The sequence below is a fragment of the Rosa rugosa genome, chromosome 2 (genome assembly GCF_958449725.1).
Source record: "Rosa rugosa chromosome 2, drRosRugo1.1, whole genome shotgun sequence".
NCBI lineage: Eukaryota > Viridiplantae > Streptophyta > Magnoliopsida > Rosales > Rosaceae > Rosa > Rosa rugosa.
The window spans coordinates 62,545,243-62,572,808 of NC_084821.1; the positions used below are offsets into that span (position 1 = coordinate 62,545,243).

Here is a 27,566-nt window from a genome sequence, read left to right on the forward strand (position 1 = left end):
GAATGCGAGGGACACGGTAACGTCCAAGCCTGCTGCCTCGACAGGGGTCTTCACCCCTCGACCTTTTAATCCCTCAGGCTATGCTCCAAAGCCACTAGCATGCTTTTTATGCAGAGGACCTCATAGAGTGAATGAATGCCCTCATAAGACTGCCCTCTCTGCCCTACAGGCTCATATTCAATTGAAGGAAATGGAGGATCAGCAAGAGCTAGAGGAGGAACCTAGTCACATGGGAGCTTTGAGATTCTTGGGTGCACTGGAGAAGCGACCACAATCACCTAAGAAGTCCCAGGCTAAAGGCTTGATGTTCATAGATGGTAGTATTAATGGGAAAATCGCCAAGAGCGTGATGGTGGACACAGGGGCCACTCACAACTTTGTGTCAGAAACTGAAGCACAGAGGTTGGGGCTGAAGTTAGAGAAGGATGTCGGCCGCATGAAAGCTGTGAAATCCAAGGCCTCACCCACAATTGGACTATCTCGAGGAGTATCACTCAAGTTGGGCCACTGGCAAGGGAAGACCGACCTCGTAGTTGTTCAGATGGACGACTTTGATGTCATATTGGGGATGGAGTTCTTGTTGGCGAACAAAGCTATTCCCATTTCTAGTTCCCAACACTTACTCATTATGGGAGAAAGGCCGTGTGTGGTTCCAGCAAGAATCGAACAACCAAGTGAACCCCGTCTCTTGTCCGCCCTCCAGTTCAAGAAAGGCGTGAAGCGTCATGAGCCTACCTATGTAGCAGTTCCCTTGATAAGGGATGAGACTAAAGGAGAAGTGATTCCGAAGGAGATTGAGGGGGTATTGGAGAGCTATGTAGATGTGATGCCACCTGAACTTCCCAAAGAATTACCTCCAAGGAGAAGTGTGGACCATGAGATTGAACTGCTTCCGGGGGCCAAACCACCTGTAAAGGCACCTTACAGAATGGCTCCCCCAGAACTGGCGGAACTTCGAAAGCAGCTCGAAGACCTGCTCAAGGCAGGATTCATTAGGCCATCTAAAGCCCCCTTTGGTGCGCCCGTGCTGTTTCAAAAGAAGCACGATGGAAGTTGGAGATTGTGTGTGGACTATCGAGCTCTCAACAAAGTCACTGTGTGCAACAAGTACCCGATTCCTCTGATTGCAGATCTATTTGACCAACTCAGTGGTGCCAAGTATTTCACAAAGTTAGACCTTCGCTCGGGGTACTATCAAGTTCGCATTGCAGAAGGCGATGAACCCAAGACAACATTCGTCACCCGTTATGGCGCCTTTGAGTTCCTAGTGATGCCGTTCAGGTTGACCAACGCGCCAGCCACATTCTGCACTTTGATGAACCAAGTCTTCCACGAATACTTAGACAAGTTCGTGGTGGTCTATCTGGATGACATTGTGGTGTACAGCTCTACCCTAGACGAACACGTAGAGCACTTGAAGCTGGTATTCCAACGGTTGTGAGACAATCAGTTGTATGTCAAGCGCGAGAAATGCTCATTCGCGCAAGTGACTATCAAGTTTCTAGGTCACGTTATTGAAAGGGGTCAAATCAGGATGGATATGGAGAAAGTAGAAGCCATAAAGGAGTGGCAAAACCCCAAGAATGTGAAAGAGCTACACTCTTTTCTTGGGCTGGCTAATTACTACCAACGTTTCATTGAGAACTACTCAAAGAAGACAACCCCCTTAACTGAGCTCTTGAAGAAGGGAGTGACATGGGACTGGAGTAGTGATTGTGAGAAGGCCTTTCACGATTTGAAGAAGGCTGTGATGGAAGATCCGGTCCTTGCCTTACCCGACCTGAATCAGCCATTTGAAGTCCAGACAGATGCTTCTGACTTCGCCTTAGGAGGAGTCTTACTGCAACGGGGGCACCCTGTCGAGTATGAAAGTCATAAACTCTCGGAAGGTAAGAGGAAGTACACGGCTCAAGAGAAAGAGTTGCTAGTCGTAATCCACTGTTTGAGGATGTGATGACACTACTTGTTGGGGTCAAAGTTCCTTGTGAAGACAGACAATTCTGCCGTCAGCCACTTTATGACCCAGCCAAAGTTAACTCCAAAGCAAGCTCGATGGCAAGAGTTTCTCGCAGAGTTCGACTTCCAGTTCGAACACAAGGCCGGGCACACAAACCAAGTTGCTGATGCTCTAAGTCGCAAGGCCGACCTTGCCACCCTCAAGGTGTTGGCCGCTTTGTCGAGCAGTATCATTGCCACAGACATCAAGCAACGTATCAAAGAGAGTTTGGAGAAGGATCCCATGTCGCAATCTCTCATAAGAATGGTGAAGGAAGGGAAGAGCCGTCGGTTTTGGATGGAGGATGGCATATTGATGGCCAAAGAAGGACGAGTGTTTATTCCGCGAGCCGACGGACTACGAAGAATGCTCATGAGGGAGTGTCACGACACCCTGTGGGCAGGTCACCTTGGATGGCAGAGAACCCATGCACTCCTCAAGCAGGGTTACTATTGGCCCCAGATGCGGGACGATGTCACGGAATACACCATGACTTGCTTAACATGTCAGCAAGACAAGATTGAGAGTCAAAAGACTCCAGGGCTATTGGAACCGCTGTCTATCCCGACTCGCCAGTGGGAGAGTGTCTCACTTGACTTTATTACTAACCTTTCGAAGGTGGGAGACTTATCAGGCATCTTGGTGGTGGTTGACAGGTTTTCGAAGTATGCCACCTTTGTGCCAACCCCAAAGTATTGCTCGGCAGAGGGCACAACAAGCCTCTTCTTCAAGCATGTGGTGAAGTATTGGGGTGTACCTCAGAACATTGTCAGCGATCGGGACACTAGGTTCACGGGAACATTCTGGACCGAGCTATTCAAGCTGCTCGGGTCTGAGCTCAACATATCTTCAAGTTATCACCCACAGACTGATGGGCAAACAGAAAGGTTCAACGGGATGTTGGAGGAATACTTGCGCTATTTCGTTCATGCCAATCAACAGAATTGGGCGCAATTGCTAGATGTTGCACACTTTTGTTTCAACTCGTAGAAGAGCTCATCCACCAACAAGAGTGCTTTTGAAATTGTCACTGGCCAACAACCTCTCTTGCCTCATATTGTGCAAGAAGTTTACAAAGGGGCGAATCCACGTGTTTTCAACTTCACAAAAGAGTGGAAGACCAATGCCGAGATTGCCCAAGCCTACCTAGAGAAAGCGGCGGGGAGAATGAAGAAGTGGGCAGATCAAGGCCGCAAACCCAGGGAGTTTGCAGCAGGAGACATGGTCCTTGTCAAGTTGCTCCCAGAACAACTCAGGTTCCTGCGCTCCAGAGACAAGCGACTATTCAGGAAGTATGAAGGACCGCTCCCCATCATCTCTAAAGTGGGGAAATGCTCCTACAAAGTCGATATTCCGGCCTGGATGAGAGTTCACCCAGTCTTCCACGTCAGCAACCTCAAGCCGCACCAGCCAGACTGTGAAGATCAAGCACGCAACCAACCTGTTCGAGAGCACGTCGACATCAGACCACCCAAGCCGAAGGAAGTGGGGGAGATCCTAGCAGAGAGAGTGATCAGAGTGTCAAAGCGCCCATGCCAGCAGTTCTTGGTCACATGGAAGGGTCTTGGAGATGAAGAAACCAGTTGGGAGAATGCTGAAGCCCTGAAGAAGAAGTTCCAGCAGAAGATTGAAGACTTCAAGACTAGGGTTATGTACCTTACTTGCAAGACTTACTAGTATCTTTACTTATAATTCTTGTTTGTTAATCAACATTTTATTAAACAATCCTAATAGAAAAACATGTACACTGAGCGAGGCACCTTCACTCGTACGTATATAATCGATGCAAGGTGTTAGGTGCCGCACTTGTAATGCCGCAAGCAACCTTGTTCAGGGTCATTAGTCAAGCCTTTGGTTGGTTTGCTTGTGTGCTAGGGATGTTTTGGTAATTTACAAATTATGTAATTTATTTTATTTAGCATTTAGTCTCCTCGGCCTTTTTCATGTTTCCTCCTGCCATGTTCATGTAAGGCCGATATGCTATTTGGGGAAGGGTTCCTAGTCGGCATAGTTTGGACTAGTGAACTAGTATAGGTAAGCACATGTACTTTTGCCTCCCTTGCCGTCTTACCATCAATAAAAGAGGAATTATTCAATCATCTGTGTCTCGTGAGATTGTTCTTTGATCTTTCCTTTCGATTATTCATTGTTCTTCGTGGTTGCCCAACGTTTATATAATTGTGTTCTTGCTTGCCGCTAGCACTATTTTAATATCGTGTGGCTTTCATTGTTCCTTGCAAGGTACTCACTTGGCTGACTTGCTTGCTAGCAAGTGCTGCACTGTCCGCTTTGCGCATTGCAAAGTTCAGCCCGTGACACAAGGCTTGACCCTTGCACCAATCAGCTGTCCTCTGGAAATTACTTCGCTTATAATTATTCAGAAAATGGGGGAGTTTGGGTAGTTTATATTAAGGATATGGGTGACTAAGGGTCTTAGGTTTTGCATGTTGTTAAGGTAATTGATAGCAAGAGAAGATGGTTTACTTTATAAAAAGTCTGGCTCAACAACCTTTTTAAAAAAAAAAAAACAAATGGAAAAACCCAACACTTTCTGTAATATTCTCAACTCTTTTACATGACATGAGACTCAGGAATTAATCCCTTATATTGAAATTGAAATTTGAGAAAGTTTCAATTTTTCTTGATATGTTTGCGGTGTGCAACCAAAATAACACATAAAGCACAGTCAATTGCTGGGCTTGCTGCAAAGTGGAAAGTCTGTACCACAGTTCACTCTTTTAATTACGCAGAAACTGAGACTCCTATGGTGCCTCAGGTTTCCTCAAATCATCAAGTACGTGTTTCCTTTCGGTGCTGAATTGGAATAGGATGATGAAGAAGGGGACGAAGACGACGATCTGGACACAACACCAAGTTGGTGCCAATTTTCACAAACACAATCTCATTCCAGAAGAGACAAGCTCTATGTTAGTAACAGAACATATCACCTCTGAACTCTTTAAACTACTTTCCATATTAATGTTGTAAATCACAAAGTGGCTGGTTAACTCTTTTTGGAGTGAAATATTTGGAGCATAATAGAGCAGGAATATCAACTCCAACAGATTCCCTATATTTTGATTTTTCTCTACTTTAGGGAAAAATAAGCATCTTTTGCTCCAACAGATTCCCTATAACTATCCCTATTTTAGGGAAAGTGAGGAAAGAAAAAACCAAATTCCCTATATTTACAGCAAACTCTAAAATTTTAAGGAAGGATATGGAGATTTTAGAGATTGTTGTAAAATAGAGAATCTGTTGGAGTTGGATAAGAAAAAGAGGCTAAAGCTTTGACTTTTGCTTCCCTATAATACGGAAATTATAGGGAAACTGTTGGAGTTGCTTTAGCGTTGGAGTTCATGGTGGACAGAACATGGTTTCACTCTATTCTTGGAATTCCGGACTAGTTCTTTTTCTCTGGATGCTCAACAAGACAATTAATAAGAGGAAAGAAATGGAGTTTTTTTTTTGTTATATGATTGGCGAAATGAAGGAATGTGAAATTTGAGCTTGGGATCTCGATTGAATTCTAGTGTTGTACTAATTAATTGTTGCAGAATCAAGACAAATGAGTTAACAAAAACAAAATCCGGAGAGAAATGATGCTTATTATTCATATAAATTCTTGTTCTTGGATGAATACTAATTAATTATGCATCATAAAACATTATCCTGTAGCTAATATTCTTCTCCAAGTTCTATTTGATCCCTTTCAAACACCGGAATTCTGCACATCACATTAGTAAAGCACATGATTAGTAGAAGTATTGTACATCTTTTATGTATATATATATATAAGTAGATCCATATCAAACCACACTCATGTTGAATGAATATATGGACCGCTTGATTGAGTCATGTGTTAAGTAATAAAAATGAGAGAGGGAGAGAGAGTAATTACGTGTTGCAGTCGAAACTAATGATCCCAGGAATAGGAACTTCGACGCCACATGGGTCAGTAACGTTCTTAAGTTTTTCAGGGGTGATTTTAACTTCAGCACCAACAGCTGTGTCTTTCAAACATTGGCAAAGACTCCTGCGCTTCTCATTAGTATCAGCTCCATGAAGCACATTTTTTACACCTTCACAGCACTCAGGAGGGGCCTTCCCTACGGCAGGGCCCATAACGAACGTGGCACAGGGCAACAACTTCACTAATTCTGCGTCGCACCCTCCAATTGCAGGACATGCATTGAGGACGACGACCATAATCACCAGCCCAGCGAAAGTCATCATTTTCTTCTCCATACTAGATATCTTTTGGAATTGGAATAGAGGAGTTATTAATGGAATGGTAAGTAGATATTGGTTTGGTTTAGGATGCAAAATCTGAGGTACTTTGTGCTTCTTATATAGGCAATTGTCATTAAGGAAAATGATTTGCGGCCTCAATGAGGCCTAAGATTTGTGGTTTTAATCTTAGCTATCATGCCTTGTCATCTGTACACATCACTTATTTGTCAAATCATGTCATGTAATTTTTGAGAAAAATATCATCTTATCCTTCCAAAATCTAATGACTCTTAATTATTTTGGCTTCTTCTAAAAAGAAACAAAATTTGGCTTTCTTTCATTTTTTTTCTTTTCATTACACTCATGTTAGATTTAAAAAACAATTTTTTTTCTTTAATCAAGAATAGAAAAAATTTCATGTAATTCAGTCAATAGACTTGCATGTACATTCGATTAATAGATTTGCAGAACACATGTATATGAATTCAACCTTTATTGGGTTCCTACAAATTTTGAAAATATAATGTGACAAATGCATATTCATATGATTGTATATATTCTTTTGTTCATTGTTTTCTCTTTATGTAGCTAGGATTTAAATGTTAGATCTGAATTTATTATTTTTGTTTGTTTTTCTCTTATATTTAGATTGTAGATGTTAATTAACGTGAAATTTTTTCTTACCTCTTAATTTAGACATGAGTATTTCCCAAATTCGATTTATTAATGCTATTTTTTTTTGGATGAAATTAATCAATATTTGGAAAGAAAAGTTACCGTCTATTTCTTGACACATAATTCAATATATTAATGCCATTTGGAAAGAAAAATTAAAGGAAAGCATTTAATTAAATGAAGAAAAATATTGGTCAAAGAATCCGTAGATATATTTCTTAAATTAATACATAATTAATAGCTGATATTTTTTTTCGTCACCTAATTAAATTCATTAATGTAATTGATTCACCCCCTAACATCTAAAAGGAAATGTAAAAGGGTAAATTTGGTGTTGCAATAGTATGATGTGACAAAATATATTATGTGGAATTGAAAATAAAATTTGTATTTACTTACATGGCATGACACCTAGGATTTGTCTCAAATCTTAGGCCTCATTGAGGCCCCATATCATTGCCCTTGTCATTAAATAGAGTTCGAGAGAGACCAAGCAAATGTTGCGGCTCGATCAAATTTTTATTTTGATTATCATGCGGTGATTATGGTAAGTATGCTGGACCAGACATTCACGCTCAATTAAAGGAGGACAGAGTTAAAGCCAACATTCCAAACCACGGTGGTGGCCATGCATGAAGGATAAATTATCTCATTTTTCTCTCCATACAATTTTCTTAACTTTCACTCGTACATCTATTTTTCTTTCTTCGTATGGAGAGAAAGTTAAGGAAATTGTATTGAGGCACTAAACTCTCGTACATCATGAGGAATACCTATCATACGGTAGATGTCCACATTTTTCACTATAAATACACCAATTATCACATGGATCCATCAGTCAGTGCCTAAGAATCTTTACAAACCATCAATATGGAATTTTGTAAGATTTCATCAGTCTGGATTTCTCTCGTAGCCTTATCCTTACTCCATTCCATTTATGCACAGGACAGAATCATAGACTTCCTGAACGGCCACAACTTTGCTCGAAGGGAGGTAGGTAACAAAGACCTGGAGTGGGATCCTGTACTAGAGCGTTATGCTACTGACTATGCCAAAAAACACATTCATGACTGCCAACTTATCCACACCGGTGGTCCATACGGTGAAAACCTTGCCTCGAGCCCTATTGAGATGTTCGGCTTAGATGCTGTGAGCATGTGGGTGTATGAGAAGAAAAATTACAACTACGAGACGAAATCTTGCGTCGGTGGCGAATGTGGGCATTATTTGCAGGTCATTTGGAATACCACGACTCATCTGGGGTGTGCCAAATTGAGGTGCAACAATGGGGGTACTTGGATCGGGTGCAACTATAATCCCCCTCCACAGGGAGACTTGCCTTACTAATGAGATTTTATTTTCTGTTAGCTATATGTGTGCGGCACTATTATGAATAAAATGAATCAATAACTGAATGTACCATGTTATAAACAAAGTAAAAAGATACAACTTTTCAATTGTTACAAATATCGAATAACCGATTGTAATTTGTAAACGAATTGTATTTACATTTTGAGTTAATGCATACTCGTCACGAGGCTGGCATGTTATAATTTTACTGATTCTTCTCAATTATCCTCTATAATCACAATTACAATTCAATCTACCCATAAAATTTGATCGAAAATTTAATTCTTAAACCCATATATTCTTAATCAAACGTGATCCTGGCAACTTCTTCATCCTTTTCTTAGTACCTAAGAAAGGGTCTAGTGCAGCTTTATCTCTTTTTTATAGCTAGAAAGGTTAGTGCAACTTAAAAGATTAGCATGAGAAGAAAAGCATAATGAGTCCATGATAAAAGCCAAAAGAAGGTAGACAAAACTTTACACCAAAAAAAAAAAAAAAAAAAGGAAAGAAACACAAAACTCTTGTCACGGGGTCACAGTAGTATTGGTCAGCAAAGCAACACAGTTACACAGAGACTCTGGCAATTATGCTTTGAACTCTAAAGTGACAAAAGCCCACCTGACAATTTTTCCCAGTTCATCTCTCCCTCCTCCTTCTCACATGCGCACCGCTTACCCTTCACACTAACCTGCGCACCCCTGCCCTTAATGGTCTGGTTGTTGGTGTGGTTGTAGACTCATAAACATAAACACTGGAAAAACTAGTCACTTCCGTCTTGTGGAGTGGCCCAGAAATAGTGTCTGTACTCTGTCATTTTCTTATTCATGATTTGAGCTGCTTTGCTGGGTAAGTAATATAATAGTAACATCTGATACCAATAGCAATAATGTATTAGTAGGTTTGTGCTAAATTGAGCCTCTGTTGGCTTTGGATGCTTCTGTGTTCTGTATTGGGTTTTGTGCTAAGCGCTCTTTCTCTCTCTGTTTTCATAATGGTCTCCTTTTGAAAAGCATGAAAAAGGCCACATCTTTATCTTGTTGTTCTTCTCATGAAGCTTTTTGCTTGGGGAAGATTCTACTTTCTGTGTTGATGTTCTGAAAACCCAAAATCCCTGGTAGTGGTAGCAGTAACTGTCCTTTAGTTTTTTTTTTTTTTTCTGATTTTGCTGGGCAAAGCATTGATCTTTCTTTCTCTTTCCATCTCTGTGTGTGTCTCTGTTATTGACAGTTTCTATGCCAGACCCATTGTTAATTTCTTATCCTGTCTGGGCTTATATATTCTTTTAAATATGTTTATTTATTTACCAAAGTTCACATTTTTGAAAACATATCTGAAACTTTGCTGCAAAACCCGTAGAATTTTACTTTTGTCTAGTCCAGCTCTGTTTGGGTGTGGGATTTGGGGTTTCTGCAAGTGGGTAAATCTTGTTACTGATATGTTTGTCTTTGTTGGGGGATTTGAAGCATTGGAAGTAGGGATGCATTTTGGGTGAGGATAGTAGATTCAGGATTTGGAGGTGTTTGATGTGGCAAGAATGATGAATTAATGGTGAAAAGGACAAGTTTTCTGGGCATGCTTGAAATTCACTAAGAAAAGGTACCCAATTATTGTTTTTTTTATGTCATGCGAGATTTGGAATTAGCTGGGGTTTTCATATTGACTAGACTAAGGAATGCATTTAATGGAAGATCTAAAATTTGGCTATGGAGGTTATACTGTTGTCTGTTTCTGAATAGTTGATCATCTGAGCTTGAATATTAACTGAAAAGTGGATTTGCATTATGTCTTTATAAGGATGTGCCCTTGGTCTTTGTTACTCATCGTATACCAGATTACAAATACTGAAAACTGATCCTGCAATTGGGATTGATATATCTAATTCACTATTATATATTTAATCATAGGCAGCAGAAACTATTTTGTTGCTGAACTTGCCAATCTAGCAGAATGGGTGGTGTTGCATCAAGGATTAACAAGGAAGAAAAGGTTCGGGTTTGCAAGGAGAGAAGGAAGCTAATGAAGCAGTTGGTGAGGTTTAGAGGTGAATTTGCAGATGCCCAGTTGGTTTATTTGAGAGCATTAAGGAATACTGGAGCAACACTAAGACAATTTACAGAGTCTGAGTCATTGGAGCTTGAAACTACTACTTATGGCTTAGGATTGCCACCATCACCGCCACCCCCTTTGCCCCCTTCCCCTCCACCACCACCTCCTCTCAGCCCTGACTTGAGAAAGTTGGATAATGATCGGAAAGAAGAAGCTGGCCTAGATATGGAGGATGATGTCAATACCCCACCACCTCCTCTGGTCCCAGACTCATCATCTTGGGACATTTTTGGTTCATCTTCACCGCATTATCAGAGACATGATGAAACAGTGGAGCCACATGACGAGGAAAAGTGGGCAGAGACTAATTCAGAATTTGTGGAAGACGAACAGGAAGAGGAAACTGTTGCAAATGTTGTGAGTATGCTGCCTAAGAAACTGCAGCTCGAAGAATCGGTTGAGGATAATTCATCAACAATGAGGTGGCCATATCCTAAGGACTCTGCAGATACAACCATGGTACTATGGAAAAGCAAGAGGACCTTGGAGAGTATAGCTAAGGAGTTGGATGATTATTTTCTGAAATCTTCAGCTGGTTTAAAGGAAATTGCTATTCTTATGGAAATCAAAGGCAGGGATACAGTTCTGCTACAGAGTACTAATGAAAACAAAAGTAAGTACTAGCTCTTTTTATGCATTTGGCTTATCTTAGATATGCAGAGTATCTAATTTACCATAACTTTTGTTTATGCTTAACCTGTATTCAGTGTGATCGCACAATTAATTAGTCGTACCTCAAAATTACAACAAATTCGGTGGAGCATTATCCTTGTTGAGCATGCACACACTTCCAAGCCTTACAATTTTTCTTATAACTTCAGCAATATGAACCTGAACTGACACCAATAAGCATTATGCTTAGCGATTACTATTTGCTTTTTTTGTTTGTTTGTTAATATATGTATCATTTTGACCAAAAGAAAAAACAGCATGGTTGTTAGGATATATCAGTAAATGTTTTAATTGGTCCTGCTTGATTTATAATCTTGCATTATATGCTTCCATATATTTGCAGCTTATTTATTCATGAAATGTTGATGGTTCTGCATCTGTGTGCTCACTGGCTGTTTTGTCTATTAAGTTCCTCCACAGATTCATTATAACTGTACATTTTACAGGGAAGAGGTGCAATTCTGCAAAGGTCTTTAGTGCATTGTCATGGAGCCGATCTGCTAGGGCACTTCAATATTCAAGAGATGCTGTTGAGTCTAGTGGTCCTAGTGAACCTTGCAAGCCAGGAGCTCATTGCATCACTCTCAGGAAGTTATATGAAGCGGAAAAGAAACTTTACAAGGAGATTAAGGTAAAAATAATATTGACAAATTGAGTTTTACTTCTATCTAGCTGCATTTAAATTATTTGAAATGGAATGGTATAGATGATTATAATATCTGTGTGTGTTTGTCTGATAAAGTGTTTCTGATGTGCCATCCCATGAAACCACTGACTTCTCTATCTTTGTAACGTATACGTCAGATTAGCAGAAGTTTTGATGATGGGGAATTAGTGTATTATGGTTGAGAATATCTTTATACTATGGCCATTAAATTGCAAGCTACATATTATTATGGAAATTGCAGTTAGTGTGTGTAATTCAGTCTGCTGAGATGTTGCTACTATTTGGTTCTAAGTTCTAACTCAAGCTTGATTGGAATGAACCCATTAGTTTTCTACGTACATAAGGCCTTAGTCCTGAATTATTCTTGGTGCAGAGAGGACTAAAAACTACTCCACTAACAGCACTAGTTCTTCCACCTGATAATTTTTGTTCCTGGTGTCTGATTTAAGCAGTTTAACCTTTTTCGCATGATATTGTCAAGTAGACTATTCTTATAATGTTGATGGTTAATCCTTTTCCAATTTTTGGTTATTTGTATTATGTAATTAGCATGTACAATACTCTCTCTCTCTCTACCCCCCCCCCCTCTTCTAAACCTGCTTAATTAGGTTAAATTTAATCACTTTATCATGCAGGAGGAAGAGCTTACCAAACTAGAATACGAGAGGAAATCCAAATTACTGCAAAAACAAGAGGATGAAAACCAGGATTGCAGCAAGAGTGAGAAAACTCGGTTTAGTGTTGAGAGTTTGGAGGCTGACATCTTACGTCTTCAGCAGTCCATCAGCAGTACTTGTTTTTCTATAGTGAAGCTCATAGATGACGAGCTGTATCCTCAGTTGTGCACATTAATTTCCGGGTATAGTGGTCAATTTATCACTTTCTTGGAAAAGCAAAATGACTCGATGTTAGCCTTAAAGTACATGGGGACAGTAGAAAGTAAAATTTTCTCTTCATAATATTTTTTTTTCTTGAAAACGCAAAATGACCTGATGCTATTCTGTTAGCCTTAAAATACATCGGACAGTAGAACATAAAATTTCAGTTCATGACTTGCTGAAACTCGTTCTCTAAGATGGAGGGAAATGATCATCTTTTCAAAACTTTTATCATGCATTCCATTCATGGTTATAGAGAAGTGGTGATATATGTCCTCCCAAAGTTCTGTATCTTAGACTGAATCTCATTATCATTACTTCATTCTTCTGAACCTGTAGTGAATTAGTCTTTAACTTGACGGGGACTTCATAAAGAACCTTGAATTAGTCTCTCCGGATTTGTCTTCAGCCTAAAACTTTGCCTTAAATGTGGAATTATATAGTAATGGCAAACATGTATCCATCTACTTCTGTCCTGAGATTATCTTCTTTGATGAATCCCCCTTGCAGACTTTTGCACATATGGAGAACGATGCATGAATGTCACCAAGTTCAGAATTATGTTTCTCAGCAGTTGAATAATCTTACTGATATTCATAAGATTGACTTGAGCACCACCTATCATCGCCAAGCAGCAATTCAACTAGAGTCTGAGGTATCTTGTTGGAACAACAGCTTTTCTGAAGCCATAAAATCGCAACAAGAATATGTCAGAACACTTTGCAGGTGGATCCAACTCATTGATAATCCTGTGGATGATCATCCACAGAGTTTGTACTCTTCTGCTGTTCGTTGCTTGTGTGACCAATGGCAGCTTGCCCTTGATAGATCACCAAGTAAGGTATAATCTTTTTCTGGGCACCACTGATTTTCTAGACAGTTTAACACTCCAAGAACATTCTTGATGATCTATTGTAACTGCTATTGTGTAAATGCTGTCACTGAAAGTCTAAAAGCAGACCATATATATTGACATGCTACCATTACTTTTTTGTTCTTAGAGTTTCAATGCTTGGAGTCTAACTTGCAATTTTGGTTAGAGACTTTGGGCAGTTTGATGGTCACTTGTGTCTTGCCAAGGAATATTAACCAGTTTTCATGTATGCATAGACCAAGTTTTAATTGCTTCTGAAAAGCCTATTTGGCTGTGGAAATGGTGCAAATATTCAAATTAAACTTAAATATAGCATTCTGAGGGGAATCTTATGGTGTCACCCTGCATATGCTCTACCTTCAGATCCTAGGGGCTGAGAATCCATATGCTGCCTAGTTTGGTATTGGTTTTGAGAGTTGAATGGTTACAAATTCCAAAAGTGTCCTGTGATGGTATACAGTAGCTAAGTTAAAGGAAATAAATTATAGAGTTGTAGGTGACTAGGTGTTCAGTTTGGTAATTTAGTTAAGATGGAAGGAATCCATGGTGCTAGAGACTTAATTAGGACAACTTTTCATTCTTCTCAGAGTTCAAGAACTAAGAACACTAGACTAACTGATTTTTTTCTGATGAATTCACAATGTCTAAACTCTTAATGCTCTGCAAGGTTTTATTAACTACCTCATGTACTGTTTTTGTGTGGGAAGTTGCCATGTTTGTTTGATGCTTTATTGTTCTTACAGGAAGCAGCAGAGGCCATCAAGAGCCTTCTATCAGCCATCCACAGAATTTGTCTGCAGCAAGAAGAGGAGCACAATCTGCAGAAGAAATCCGAAAAACTCGAGAAGAGGCTGCAAAAGGAGTTGTATTCATTAGCTGACTTGGAGAAAAAGATGGAGCTCAGCTTCACTGATGGAGATGCGTGCTCGGACCTAGGCCCTAAGCATCCTTTCACAATAAAGAGGGATAAAACTGAAGCCTTGAAGAAGCAAGTGGAAATTGAGAAAGCCAGATATCACAACGCAGTCCAGGTCAGCAAGAACCTGATATTGGACAATCTGAAAACAAGCCTTCCCAAGGTGTTCCAAACGTTGATGGCATTTTCTGGTGCTTATGTTCAGGGCATTGAGGCTATATCTAGTGACACCAAGCCAGCAGAGAGTTCTGATGGTGAAGTTCAAACCTTATAGAATCAATATTTTTCTCTCAGAAATACGGAGATGAAGTGGAGGCTATGGGTTATCACAGTGGTTAAAGATATTGCTGAAGATTATTTTAGATGGGCAGATCTAATTGCTTTTGCGAGGGAGGAATGTGTTATACTGCCCTTGAAACCATTTCTGCCCTAAAAAACTCTAAAGAGGATGTTTGTAATTCAAACCTTTATTGTTGTTTATCTCCTCATGCTTCCACTTCCTTCTAATATTTCATTTACTATTTTGGCCAACACCATTGTTTGTGCGAATATTGCCTGATAAGTTCCTTTTCTGATTAGGACTAAGTTTCCTAATAGATTTAGATCACCTATTTTGATTATAATTTTATTAAAAAAAAAATTCAAGAGGTTCTAAAATACAATTTTGATTATATATTAAAACCCTAATCCCACAGAAACCTATATCTATCACTATATATATTCATTCTGCAATATTTACACGGCCGATCTCCTCATCTTTTCACCTCCTTCCGCCTCCAAGCAACCACCAACAATGGATTTCAAAGCTCTCAAAGCTCTCAAAGAAACGATCAGTAACCAAACCGACGTCGCATTGGAGATAACCAAGCAACTCCTTCAAACAGAATTGAAGGACAAGAACATGGTGTACTCGCCTCTATCCATCCATATCGTGCTTAGCATGATAGCCGCTGATGAAACCGGTCCTTCTCTGGACCAGTTTCTATCTGTCCTCAAGTCCAAGTCCACCGACGACCTCAACTCCCTCGCCTTCAACCTAGTCACGGCCGTTTTAGCCGATGGCTCCGCCAGTTGTGGTCCATGTTTGAACTTCGCCAATGGTCTTTGGGTCCGCGAGCCTCATTCTCTCGAATCATCTTACCAACAGGTTCTGTGCAATTCTTACAAGGCCTCAATTAAGCAAGTCACTATGGGAACCAGTTCCGAGGAGGTGAGAACTGAAGTGAATGCATGGGTGAAGGAACAGACTCGCGGCTTCATCCCTGAGATTCTTCCTCCAGGCTCAGTGAATGGGATTCGCATTAGTGCAAATGCTTTATACTTCAAAGCAACATGGTACGAAGAGTACTTCCATGAATCAGAGACCAAAGAGGATGTGTTTCACCTTCTGGGGGGAGACATAGTCGATAAAGTACCTTTCATGACCAGCAGTGCTGAGCACTGTATTACTGCCTTCGAAGGCTTCAAAGCCTTGAGACTTCCTTACCAAGCAAGTGAAGACTACAAGGATTGCCGATCCTTTTCTATGTGGTTGCTTCTTCCAGATGCAATAGATGGGCTGCCAGCTCTGGCGCATAGAGTTTGTTCAGAGCCTGGGTTTATAGATGTTCACCTTAGATCGTGGGAAAGTGTTGAGGTTGGTAAATTCTTGATCCCAAAGTTCAAGATTTCTACTAGGTTTGAAGCCTCCGATATTCTGGGGAAACTAGGGCTGACGGCTCGTTCCTCGGAGATGTATCATCAAGCCATAATTGAAGTTAATGAAAAAGACACAACAGCTGCAGCTGCTACTGTTGATGATATGTGTTGTGCTTTGTGTGAAGATTATAGGATTAAAAAGAAAGAAGACTTTGTGGCGGATCACCCATTCATGTTTCTCATAAAGGAAGATAGGACCGGAACGGTGCTGTTCATGGGACATGTGCTCAATCCTCTTTGGTGACTGAATAATGTTGTTAGAAGTCTAGAAGATGTGCGCACTTATTTAGGGCTGTGCTTTAATGTTTCCTAGCTAGTTTTATTGTCTGGATTATATTTGATGTTTGCTATTTACTTTCTTCATATTCTATGAAACAAAATGGGAGAAGTTGCTCTTATTTTTTTTGAATCAATATCTATCAATGATTGTCATTACAAGATGGTATTATTGTAATGATGCTCAATCAATGAATTAGTCTTTCATTCCTCTCAAAAAAAAAAAAGATTGTCATTATTCGAGCCAGAATGATCATTACATATCCATCCACTAGGCTGTAGAGGTACCACGGTGGTACATAGTAAACCACTCATTATACATCTCGTGCTCACTTAATAAAGCGAACTTCTAAGCTATAATAGCAAATAGGTCAGGTAAAGTAAAACTATGCTCAGCGGCACTTAGTTAATGACAAGCAAATAGGGAATTATTAGAAAAAGCAAAACTAAACTAAATAAAGGCCACAACACAAGGACCCAGACTTTTTCCTCCCGAGTCCAACAATCTCTAGCCCAAAACCAAGCCAGTGCCGCACTGTGCGAATCCGCCTACAACAGCATCGCTCGATGCCGGCGCCACCATGAGGAACACCACCAGCACCGGATCATCAGCGAACTCGTGCAGAAGAAGACCCGAACCCAAAGGACACAACCAAAGGATACAGATCAACAACACAACAAGCCACCTACCACCTACCACTGCCGGGACGTCCCTCATATTGCCGCCGCCATCGCTGCAATGCCACCGTCAATCTCCATGCCTCAGCACAGCAATGAACCTGAATCCAGCGCTGCTGCCGTCAAACTCCAAGCCAAAAGCCAAACCCGAAAGGCCACAAGTGAGTCTTTAGAAAAACATCGCCGTTCGGCAACAACAACGGTAGAGATGCCAGCTACCGCTGGACGAGACATGCTTGAAAGTCGGCTAGGATTTAAAGGCGGCTTGGAACTCCGAGAGAGAGTTAGGGATTTTTTTAGACAAAATCGGAGAAGTTTCTCTTATATATGGTCTTACGTACGTGATATATATGTTCTTAATTGTCTTCTATTTTTTGTTTTTTTTTTTCAAGGTACAAGGTGCCTTCGACCTCCAAACCTAAAACAGCTATATTATCTTTTACGACTTACTTTCCTCTCTTAATACAAGACATTGAACTACTCTCTGTGTGTGTGTATAATGATATATCACAATTGAAGTTAATGAAAAAGACACAACAGCTGCAGCTGCTATTGTTGATGATATGGCTTTTGCTTTGTCATACACACATAGGCCCTTCTAGTGAGGGATCTATTTTTTTGGGCCAATTTAAGGGATAACTTATTAGACCCACTTTTCGATCACAAGTTCACATCTCAACTGTTTAATTTTTAGGTCTATATGAGTAAATCACATCTGCAAGTTTTTAGCCAAATTGATAATCCTTAAGGCATTCATAATAGTGATTTACTAGTTATGAACACGAATTGTTCAAGTTGGACAGATTTAGTTCGTCCATTGATTTAATCTAGTTAACGGTCACCAATTTGGATGAAAATTTGTAGAAGTGATGATCTATACATTAGAACCTAAAAACTGAATGATCGAGATGTCGAAATATGATCGAAAAGTGAGTCCCACACCATATCCCTTAAAATGACTTAAAAAAAGTTTATTTAGTGGAAAGGCCCCTCTATATATATTTGTTTCGTTCTTCCTAGAGCCTGAGCGCCTCTACCTTCCCAGCCACAATGGATCTCAAAAACCCAATTGTACCTTCAAACAAAAAACGAAAAACAACAACAATGGATCTCAAACAATCCATCAGCAACAAACCGACGTGGGACTGGAGATCACGAAGCAACTCCTTCAAACTGAGTTCAAGAACACAAACATGGTGTACTCGCCGCTATCCATCCACATCGTGCTGAGCATAGTAGCCGCTGGGAAAACTGGTTCCGATCTCGATCAGTACGTTTCTTTCTTTTCTCAAGTCCAAGTCCGTCGACGACCTTAACTCCCTCGCCTACCATCTCATCACTTCCGTTCTAGCCGATGGATCGGCCAAAGGCGGGCCATGTTTGAACTTGGCCAACGGTTTATGGACCGACGAGTCTAAACCTCTTGAGGATTCTTACAAAGAGGTGGTGTGCGGGTCTTACGAGGCTTCCCTAAAGCAAGTCGATTTCAAGGTCAACCCCGGTAAAGTGAGAGTTGAAGTTAATTCATGGGTGAAGAAGGAGACAAAAGGCCATATCACTGAGATTCTTCCTCTAAACTCAGTCACCAACGAAACAAGACGCATCTTTGCAAATGCTTTATACTTCAATGCCTCTTGGAGAGAGAGCTACCGCTTCCATGAACCCTACACAAAAGAGAAGGATCATGAGTTCCACCTTCTCAATGGGGACTCGGTCAAGTGAGTACCTTTTATGACGAGCAGTGACTCCCACCTTATTAAGGCTTTTGATGGCTTCAAAGTCTTGAAACTTTTTTACGAAACAGGTGAAGATGACGGCCGATGTTTCTCTATGAGCCTGCTTCTTCCAGATGAAAGAGATGGGCTGCCAGCTCTGGCTGAGAGAGTTTGTTCAGAATCCGGTTTTATAAATGGTCATCTGAACAGTACGTACAAACCTAGACTGGGTTGAAGTGGGTGAATTCTTGATTCCAAAGTTTAAGTTTTCTTCGTCGTTTGAAGCCACTGGTATTCTGGAGAAACTAGGACTGGTGTTAAACCCTCCGCCGGCAATATTTCATGAATCCTTGATTGAAGTTGATGAACAGAGAACAACAGCTGCAGCTGCTACTGTTTATGTAGATGACTGTGACTGTGAATGTAGTGATGATTATTACGAAAAGAATACTTTGTGGCGGATCACCCATTCATGGTTGTCATCAGGGAAGACATGGCTGGAACACTGCTGTTTATGGGACATGTGCTTAATCCCCTTGCAGGCTGATTACTAATGTTGGAAGATATACTTTGTGTGTGTGTTTAATTTTACTTTTTAAAATTCATTCTAGCTATTTGGTTGATTCTTGTTAAGCAAGTTAAATTACGTTTGGCAGTTGTTTCATACTTCTACAGTTTGGATAATATTTTCTAGTGGTACTATTATTTTCTTTTTTAATATAGATAAAGGTCTTGCTCTCTTATTTATGATCTTGCGTTATATATACTCTGCTTGGTCGATCATAATGAATCAATATAGGGAAAACAAATTAATATCCTGCAACTACATGTTTTACGGTACCGATCGAGCAGTGCAGCACTACTTCATTCTCAGTACATAGTAAGCAGTAACTACATCTAGAATGTGATGTCAGGCTTTTGAGAGGATAGGATACGCCCCAATGACGTATTATTCGATCTGTTGCTTATCTGTTTCGTGCCACAGTCCCTGCTGGTTTGGACTTTGAGGTTCACAGTGAAGAAGAAGAAGGGAATGACTCTAAGGTGTTTGGTTTTGAAAGTTTCGTTGTTAAGCCTGATTTTGTATCCTTAACTAAACTTTAAAATAATGTCTCCCTAAGACGTTAAGATTGATTTTGGTATGCAACGTTTACCGATCACAAAAATTTAACAACAAAATTGATCGGTTCGACTCTTGTTGTCCTGATACGACAAAAAGTAAATATTTAACTATGCATATATTTACTTCAGATCAGGATGTGCATGTTATGTATATAACTATATACGGCTATTCCATTAAGTGATTTTGTTTTTAGGTCATTTTAAGGGATTTTTCCAAGTTGCTGGGCCTGATGTGAGTGTTGTCTATGCAAATGGGCTCGAGGTTTTTTTTTTTTTTGCCTAGCCTTTAATTTTTACCTCTAAATTTTAATGCCGTAAGAATTTCTCCTTTCATAGGGGAGGAGTTTGTGATTCCCCAGGTTTTGAAAATGTCACCAAAAGTATTTGCACTTCATGTGCCTCTTCTCATTTTCCCACGAGTGGTGTAGGGTAGTTTGCTTCATTATCTTAAAAAAAATTAAATTACTTAAGTAATAGCTATTTTACTAGACCCATAGGGGTGGACCGTTATGCATAATTTGGTTGACTTGAGACATGATTTTGTTTTTTTTTTTAAAAAAGGCCATTTATTTAAATGTCAGCCTACTACTGTTACAATGTACTTTCCTAAATCTAAGTTTCTCACACAAATCATCTAACAAAAAGATCCCTAGCTGCTCTAAAATTTTTCAGATGAAGGAGGCTAGGTTGCTCAAGCTAGATAACAATCTAACACCAATCTCATTGCATCTAACATAAATTCAATGTTTTAAGATATGTTACTTTTGAACTTACAAATTGAATCAAATTAACTTATTAGTTTATTTGTTTATTGGTTTGGATACTCATTGTAGATTCGAGAAATTATAACATGGTCTCGGACTATAGTATACGTGGTGGTTCGTGGTGATATTATTGGCCCATATGACTTGTAGTTATTTCTGATTGGTCTCTTAATTTTTTTTTTCATCCTCTGCATGGTCCCCACCAAATTCAAGTGATATTATTGGTTGAGACCACCACATAGTAGTGCCACGTGGTACTCCCAGACCACAGAATAATTCCTCTGTAGATTCAGCCTCTCGAATTATTTGATTTAATAAGATCTATTGAGATATAAGGATCCTCTAGACCAATCAAACTTCACCCTTGTTACTTGACCGGCAATTCAAGCTTGTTGGTCTGCATATTGCTTGATATTGATCTTCCTATTTTTTAGGCTTTAGGGGGTTATAAATGTTGGGTGTGTGGATCCGATTCCACATAGGATAAGGATTTGTTAATCCTTGATCAAAGAGGAGTTTTGATTATTTCATACCTGCCTACATAATCCTACTTGGTAATGGTTTCTATGTCCATTGGGAATAGGTTTCCAATGTCTTATAGGGTCTGGTTAGATATCTATAAATAAAGGCATATGTTGTAGTAGTAGATCAAGTCTTTGAAGCATTAAACAGAAAGAGCAAGCTCAGTCTTGAGAGTTGGTGAGAACTTCTTGTGAGAGATTCTTGAAGCAGCCCGGGGACGTAGGCAAAGTTCTTTGCTGAACCTCGTTAACAAGTTCGTGTTTGTTTTCTTGATTGTTTATCTATATTGTTTTGCACTTGTTTGCTTCTGCAAGAGGAATTCTAGGAATTCCTAACAATAAATACAGATTAGGGTTTAGGGTTTACACGCTCAATTCACAACTATATAGATATATCCAAGGCGCGTCTGCCTTCCCATCCACAATGGACTTCCAAAAGCCAAAGGTCCCGGACGCAAACAAACGAAAACGAAAAACGAAAACAAAAACAACAACAATGGATCTCAAAGAATCCATCAGCAACCAAACTGAAGTCGGACTGGAGATAACGAAGCAACTGCTCCAAACCGAGTTCAAAGACAAGAACATGGTGTACTCCTCAGTATCTATCCACATCGTGCTGAGTCTAATAGCAGCTGGGAAAACTAGTTCCGATCTGGACCAGTTTCTGTCTTTCCTCAAGTCCAAGTCCATCGACGACCTCAACTCCTTCGCCTACAATCTCGTAACTTCCATTTTGGCCGATGCATCCCGCGGCGGCGGGCCATGTTTGAACTTCGCCAATGGTCTCTGGCTCGACGAGTCTCTCCCACTGGATCATTCTTACGAGAAGGTTCTGTCCACTTCCTACAAGGCGGCTCTAAACCACGTCGATTTCAAATCCAACCCCGAGGGAGTGAGAACCCAAGTGAATTCCTGGATCAACAAGGAGACCAATGGCCTTATCCCTGAGATTCTTTCTCCGCACTCAGTCACCACCCTAACGAGTCGCATCTTCGCAAACGCCTTATACTTCAAAGCAACTTGGGACGATGAGTACTTTGACGCATCAAGAACCAGAAAAGGTGAGTTTCACCTTCTGAACGGGGATTTAGTTAAGGGAGTGCGTTTCATGACCAGCGGTCATCGCCACTCCATAAGTGCCTATGATGGTTTTAAAGTCTTGAGTCTTCCTTACAAACGAAGTCGAGATTACAAGGACATGCGAGGTTATAAAATGCACTTGCTTCTTCCAGATGCAAGAGATGGGCTGCCAGCTCTGGCCGAGAGGGTTTGTTCAGAGTCTGGGTTTTTAGATCGTCATCTTCAATGGAATGAGGTTAAAGTGCGGAAATTGTTGATCCGAAAGTTTAAGATCTCATCTAGGTTTGAGGCCTCCAGTGTTATGGAGAAACTAGGGCTGCCGGCTGATGCCATGGTGATGATGCATGAAGCCTTGATTGAAGTTGATGAAAATGGCACAACAGCTGCAGCTGCTACTGTTGCCCAGTCATACTGGGCTCTTGCTCCGCCGCCTGAAGTGAAAGAAGAAGACTTTGTGGCTGATCACCCATTCATGTTTCTCATTAAAGAAGGTCGTGGAACGGTGCTGTTCATGGGGCATGTGCTCAATCCACTTGCTGGCTGATTATTACTATTATGATATGCTTTATTTTTAGGACTAATTTCAGTTTACCCCCCTGAGGTTAGGGGTCGTCATCATGTTAGTCTCTCGAGTTTCAATTTAATCACCCTTGTACTCTCCAAATTCATCAGCCTTGTCCAATTTTTGGACCTCCGTCCAAATTGGCTGTTAAATCTGTTATGTGGGCCCCACGTAGGGGGTAAAATGGTAATTTTGAGCTCCAAATTATAAAAAATATAAAAAAAATTCTGTTTTTTTTTTTTTTTTTTTTCTGTTTCTTCGCTTATTATTATTATTATTTTTTAATTTAATCTTCAACATATACACCACAAGTTATAATAGGTTTATAAAAAAAAAAAAAAAATACTCTAAGTGTTTCTTTTTATTATTTTTATTTTTTATTTTTATAAATTTTGTCTTCAACCTATACACCACAAGTTATAATAGGTTTATAAAAAAAAAAAAAAAAATACTCTAGGTGGTTAAAAAGTCGCTCGCTGGTCTACGATATTTGTGATATATCTCCGATAAAGCGAAGAATTTTAGGATATATCCCCAATAAAGTGAAGAAATATCTGTATTTATTTTTTTAATCATATTTTATAGATATTTCTTCACTTTATTGGGGATATATCCTAAAATTCTTCACTTTATAAACCTATTATATTTTACGGATATATCCTAAAATTCTTCGCTTTATCGGAGATATATCACAAATATCGTAGACCAGCGAGCGGCTTTTTAACCACCTAGAGTATTTTTTTTGTTTTTATAAACCTATTATAACTTGTGGTGTACGTATAGGTTGAAGACAAAATTATAAAAAATAATAATAATAATAAGCGAAGAAAAAGAAAAAAAAAACCAAGAAAATTTAAAAAAATGGAAAAAAAATTTTTAAATGAAAAAAAAAAGAGTTTTAGTCCATTTACCCTGATTTTAGAGTCAATGCTCCCACTTACCCCATGAAGTTTTTTTAATTCTCACTTACACAAAACACACTAAAGACTTATTTCCTTTTACACAAAAGTTCCATTTTTACATCTTTTTATTGACATTTTTGCCCTTTTCTTAAGGTTTCTTAACTACCCAGCGTCTTCAAAATTTCGAGCGAACGAAGAGAGAGAAATTATGGTTCGCGCTAAAGAGAGAGAACTGCGATAGAGAGAGAAACTCTGGTTCGCGCGATAGAGAGAGAGAAGCTTGCATGGAGAGAGAAAGAAGCAATGTGGCTCTGTATTTCAACTCTGCTTCAGCTCGGTTTGAACTGTTTCTTCGATTTCAATTCCGTTTCTTCGATTTTTTTTTTGGATCCATGTTTGCTATTCACCTGCATTGAATCTGAGTTTGTTTTCCTGCGCGGTTTGTTATTTCCGAATGATTGCGCTAAGATTTGTCTGTGTTTCGTTAATTCTATTTTTTGTTTCTTTTTCGAAAAGTGTGAATTTCATCTTTTATTTGGTTCGATTTGCTATTTTCATGCTTATAAATTTGTTGTGCTAAGTTAGATCTTTTTCGTTGTGCTAAGTTTGTGTGGTTCTGTTTTAGAACAGTTCGATCCGTTTTGGTATTTGTGAAGTGTCTATTGGCCCCCAATAGACCCATATTGGGGGACAATAGATGGTTTACAGAGCTGCTTTTTTTCTTTTTTGATACTCTTAGTCTTTAATGAAGGTCAGAAATAGTTGTTTATAGTAACTTTTTTCTGTTCTGTGAAGTTATTTTGGTGTTCCAGACTCCTCTATTGGGAGGCAATATGTGTCTATTGGGGCCCAATAGTGGTTTGATTTTGTTTTGTTTTTTGTTTTTTTATACAGAAATATGGATGGTTCTTTGGCTGTTAAGTGCACTCATACTGGACAAAGTTTCATGTTTTGTATTAATCAATATATGAGCTATGCTCATTTGTTAGAATACATTTGTGAACGGTTCAATTTTTCTGCAATTGATGGTATTGAGCTTCATTATTCCCTTCCTGGATGTTCTATATTTTTTCTTCGCAATGATGACGATTTCCAGATGCTGTTTAGCGGTGCCAAGATTTACAAGTTGGATTGTGTTGATATTACGGTGTTGAAGAACAATGGAAGTTGCAGCAAAAATGCTTCTGTTTCATTTGAAGATAGTTGCTCCGGTATTGTGGATGAAGATGATTACCTCACTGAGGCATTTAGGACTGAAGTTCAAAAGTGTTACTTGTCGAATGAGTGGGCTAGTTACATTCAATGTGTAGGGCAGAAATTTCGTGGCGGTTCCCCCGAGTTCCGAGAGAAGCTTAGAAAATATGCTGTTGAAGTTGGGTTCAGCTTTGTGTTTATTAGAAATGATTGGGATAGAATTCATGCGGTTTGTTCCAATTGGGGAACCGAAGGATGTGATTGGAATGTCCGTGGTTATGTATCCCCTGCAAATGGATGCTTTATAATTGGTGATTTGAACAATGTGCACTCTTGCAAAGGTGTTTTTCGGAAGCAAAAACATGAGCTTTTGGGATCAAAAATTGTCAAGACATGTATTGAAGAGGACATTAGCTATAACTTATCATTGAAGCCAAGGGAAATTATCAGCAAGTTCAAGTCAGCTTATGGGTTTGATATATCGTACAAGGTTGCTTGGAAAGCAAAGCAGAAGGCTAGGGAAATGATTTATGGTTCTGAGGCTGATTCGTTTAACAAGTTAACATGGTATAGGGATGCTGTATTTGAGACTAACCCGGGATCTTCGTTTGTTTTGGAAGTTGATCCATCGAGCAATCGGTTTCAGAGACTTTTCCTAGCTTATGCAGGCTGTGTTTATGGCTTTGAATTCTGTCTTCCCGTCTTGTTTGTCGATGGGAGTTTTGGGAAGAGTGTCTACAAGGGGCAGATACTTTGTGCAACTGGAAAGAATGGAAATCATGGTACTTTTCTCATTTCTAAGATCTTTTATTTGTATGTTTGTTGAAAATGTGGAGCGGCACACTCCCGTTGGCGGTGCAGCGGCACGCTGCAATCATGTATTGGCCCCCAATAGACATATATTGCCCCCCAATACACGTTTATTTTCTTATGATTTCTTTCCCCTTTCTATTTTTTTTTATGTTTATTATTGTTTTTTTATTGTTTTTTTTTGTTGATAATGTGGAGCGGTACGCTCCCGTTGGCGGTGCAGCGGCACGCTGCTATCATGTACTGCCTCCCAATAGACATGTATTGGCCCCCAATAGACTTACTCTTTTTTTTCTGTTTGCAGGTTTCTTTCCTCTTGCAATGTGTGTCTGCGATTCTGAGACTGATGCTAATTGGTCCTTTTTCTTCCAACACTTGAAGAGCTTGCTGGAACCTCAAGGTAGATTAATTACGTTTATTAGTGATCGTGGTGTTGGACTGTTGAGTGCTTTTGACAAGATATTTCCTGGTAATCCTCATCTTTTCTGTTACAAGCACTTGATGCATAACCTTATGACTAAATACAACTGTAAAGGGTCTTCTGTTTTGAAAGATGATGTTAAAAGGAAGTTTTTTGAGTTGGCATATTCGTGCACTGAAAAGGAATATCGTTTTCATTTAAGAGAGTTGAGAGAAGTTGGTGGTGCTGATATTATAGATTCATTTCTTGCTGATTTGCCTGTTCAAAATTGGTGCAGCGCATTTTTCCCTGGATGCCGTTATGGAATTATGGCTAATAGTGTAGCTGAATCTTTTAATGCTTGGTTTGCTGTTGAGCGTGAGATGCCAGTATACACTATGCTTGATCAGACTCGGATTAGGGTGATGCAGATGATGGGTGAGAGGAGAGACGAGGCTCAACTTTGGACCTCGCGACTTACTCCTGTTATGGAGGGTCGTTTGAAAGAAGGTATGGAGAAAGCTTTCCGTTTCAATGTGCATTACTCCCATACAAATGTTTATGAAGTGAGATCAAAGTATTCTTATGTTGTGGACCTTGGAACTGTTTTTTGCTCGTGTAAAAAATGGGCGATTAACTGCTTTCCTTGCTGCCATGGTCTTGCTGCAATTCAAGCTGCCTCATTGGATGTTTATGCTTTTATAGATAAGCATTTTCATGTTGATTATTGCCAGAAGTGCTATGATTTTCCAATTTATCCAATTTCCAACGTTGATATGGCTTCTTCGGAATCTTCTAGCAGTGGCTTCATACTTCCTCCAAATGCAAAGAGGCCTCCTGGGAGGCCTAGGCTCAAGAGGTTCAAGTCTAGAGGAGAGTGTGAAAAGAAGCTCATTCGTTGCAGTCGCTGTGGCAAAATGGGACAGCATAACAAGAAGACCTGCACTGAACCTATTTGAATGTAAATTTGTCAATTGTTTTAGCATTCTGACTGGTTGTATTGGGGGGCAGTACTAGGCTACTGGGGGGCAATAGATGATTTTATCGAGGGTTAGTTTAACATTTTTTGCTGTCAAAGATTATTGACATTGATTGGTCCTTCAATTTTATTGCTGACTGATAAATTGATTAAGTTTTTCAAGATCTTGTATTGAGATTTTTTCCGGTTGCTCTATCCATTTTTATTTCATTTTAGCATGTCTGTTTCTGAGTTGCAAGTCTTTCCAATGGGTTGTGAAAGCTAACTGACCCTACAAACGTCTATTGGGGGGCAATAGACATCTATTTGGAGGCTTGAAGTTCAACAAGTGTGGAATTTTTACACCTGCATATTTGCAATGTAGTTTGATGTCCTACTATTTTATTTTTGGCCCTCTATACAAGTTTTATTGGGGGCCAATAGATGTCTATTGCCCCCCAATAGAACCTGGTTTCTGAGGGCTAAATGCACATGTATGTAATATGGGCCTGTATT

General features: G+C 39.6%; 6 protein-coding genes across 10 annotated transcripts; 5 read left to right on the forward strand and 1 right to left on the reverse strand.

Annotated features, from left to right (window-relative positions):
• Window positions 1-5,588: 5,588 nt before the first annotated feature.
• On the reverse strand, window positions 5,589-6,299 carry LOC133730116 (non-specific lipid-transfer protein 1-like). The gene is made up of 2 exons (XM_062157781.1): window positions 5,898-6,299; window positions 5,589-5,723 (listed from the first exon to the last, which is right to left on the reverse strand). The coding sequence occupies exons 1-2, from the start codon at window positions 6,242-6,244 to the stop codon at window positions 5,675-5,677; spliced, it is 396 nt and encodes a 131-aa protein (XP_062013765.1). The 5' UTR covers window positions 6,245-6,299; the 3' UTR covers window positions 5,589-5,674.
• A 1,475-nt stretch (window positions 6,300-7,774) lies between these two features.
• On the forward strand, window positions 7,775-8,251 carry LOC133731238 (pathogenesis-related protein 1-like). The gene has a single exon (XM_062158658.1). The coding sequence runs from the start codon at window positions 7,775-7,777 to the stop codon at window positions 8,249-8,251; it is 477 nt and encodes a 158-aa protein (XP_062014642.1).
• Window positions 8,252-8,794: 543 nt separating this feature from the next.
• LOC133729172 (nitrate regulatory gene2 protein) lies at window positions 8,795-14,916 on the forward strand. 5 transcript variants are annotated; one of them, XM_062156658.1, is made up of 8 exons: window positions 8,795-9,100; window positions 9,718-9,850; window positions 10,159-10,973; window positions 11,479-11,663; window positions 12,335-12,558; window positions 13,088-13,418; window positions 14,195-14,482; window positions 14,573-14,916. In XM_062156658.1, the coding sequence occupies exons 3-8, from the start codon at window positions 10,202-10,204 to the stop codon at window positions 14,639-14,641; spliced, it is 1,869 nt and encodes a 622-aa protein (XP_062012642.1). In that variant the 5' UTR covers window positions 8,795-9,100; window positions 9,718-9,850; window positions 10,159-10,201; the 3' UTR covers window positions 14,642-14,916. The 5 variants fall into 5 exon arrangements, with proteins under 5 accessions (XP_062012642.1, XP_062012640.1, XP_062012641.1 ...); XM_062156656.1 differs by having other exon boundaries at window positions 8,796-9,100; window positions 10,166-10,973; window positions 14,195-14,916; XM_062156654.1 differs by having other exon boundaries at window positions 8,797-9,100; window positions 14,195-14,916.
• Window positions 14,917-15,160: 244 nt separating this feature from the next.
• LOC133731239 (serpin-ZX-like) lies at window positions 15,161-16,309 on the forward strand. The gene has a single exon (XM_062158659.1). The coding sequence runs from the start codon at window positions 15,161-15,163 to the stop codon at window positions 16,307-16,309; it is 1,149 nt and encodes a 382-aa protein (XP_062014643.1).
• Window positions 16,310-21,637: 5,328 nt separating this feature from the next.
• Window positions 21,638-22,768, forward strand: LOC133731240 (serpin-ZX-like). Its single transcript, XM_062158660.1, has one exon. It carries the CDS (start codon window positions 21,638-21,640, stop codon window positions 22,766-22,768), a length of 1,131 nt encoding a protein of 376 aa, XP_062014644.1.
• Window positions 22,769-24,586: 1,818 nt separating this feature from the next.
• LOC133731241 (uncharacterized) lies at window positions 24,587-27,051 on the forward strand. The gene is made up of 2 exons (XM_062158661.1): window positions 24,587-25,664; window positions 25,997-27,051. The coding sequence occupies exons 1-2, from the start codon at window positions 24,587-24,589 to the stop codon at window positions 27,049-27,051; spliced, it is 2,133 nt and encodes a 710-aa protein (XP_062014645.1).
• The last annotated feature ends 515 nt before the right edge of the window (window positions 27,052-27,566 follow it).

Bases quoted from the DNA above. Each gene is read 5' to 3' on its own strand.
- LOC133731238 (XM_062158658.1), top strand. From the start codon at position 7,775: ATGGAATTTTGTAAGATTTCATCAGTCTGGATTTCTCTCGTAGCCTTA.
- LOC133731239 (XM_062158659.1), top strand. From the start codon at position 15,161: ATGGATTTCAAAGCTCTCAAAGCTCTCAAAGAAACGATCAGTAACCAA.
- LOC133729172 (XM_062156656.1), top strand. From the start codon at position 10,202: ATGGGTGGTGTTGCATCAAGGATTAACAAGGAAGAAAAGGTTCGGGTT. The intron at 10,974-11,478 runs GTAAGTACTAGC...TACATTTTACAG, and splicing joins GAGTACTAATGAAAACAAAA to GGAAGAGGTGCAATTCTGCA. The intron at 13,419-14,194 runs GTATAATCTTTT...TTGTTCTTACAG, and splicing joins TTGATAGATCACCAAGTAAG to GAAGCAGCAGAGGCCATCAA.
- LOC133731241 (XM_062158661.1), top strand. From the start codon at position 24,587: ATGGATGGTTCTTTGGCTGTTAAGTGCACTCATACTGGACAAAGTTTC. The intron at 25,665-25,996 runs GTACTTTTCTCA...TTCTGTTTGCAG, and splicing joins TGGAAAGAATGGAAATCATG to GTTTCTTTCCTCTTGCAATG.
- LOC133730116 (XM_062157781.1), bottom strand. From the start codon at position 6,244: ATGGAGAAGAAAATGATGACTTTCGCTGGGCTGGTGATTATGGTCGTC. The intron at 5,724-5,897 runs GTAATTACTCTC...TGTGATGTGCAG, and splicing joins ATTAGTTTCGACTGCAACAC to AATTCCGGTGTTTGAAAGGG.
- LOC133731240 (XM_062158660.1), top strand. From the start codon at position 21,638: ATGGATCTCAAAGAATCCATCAGCAACCAAACTGAAGTCGGACTGGAG.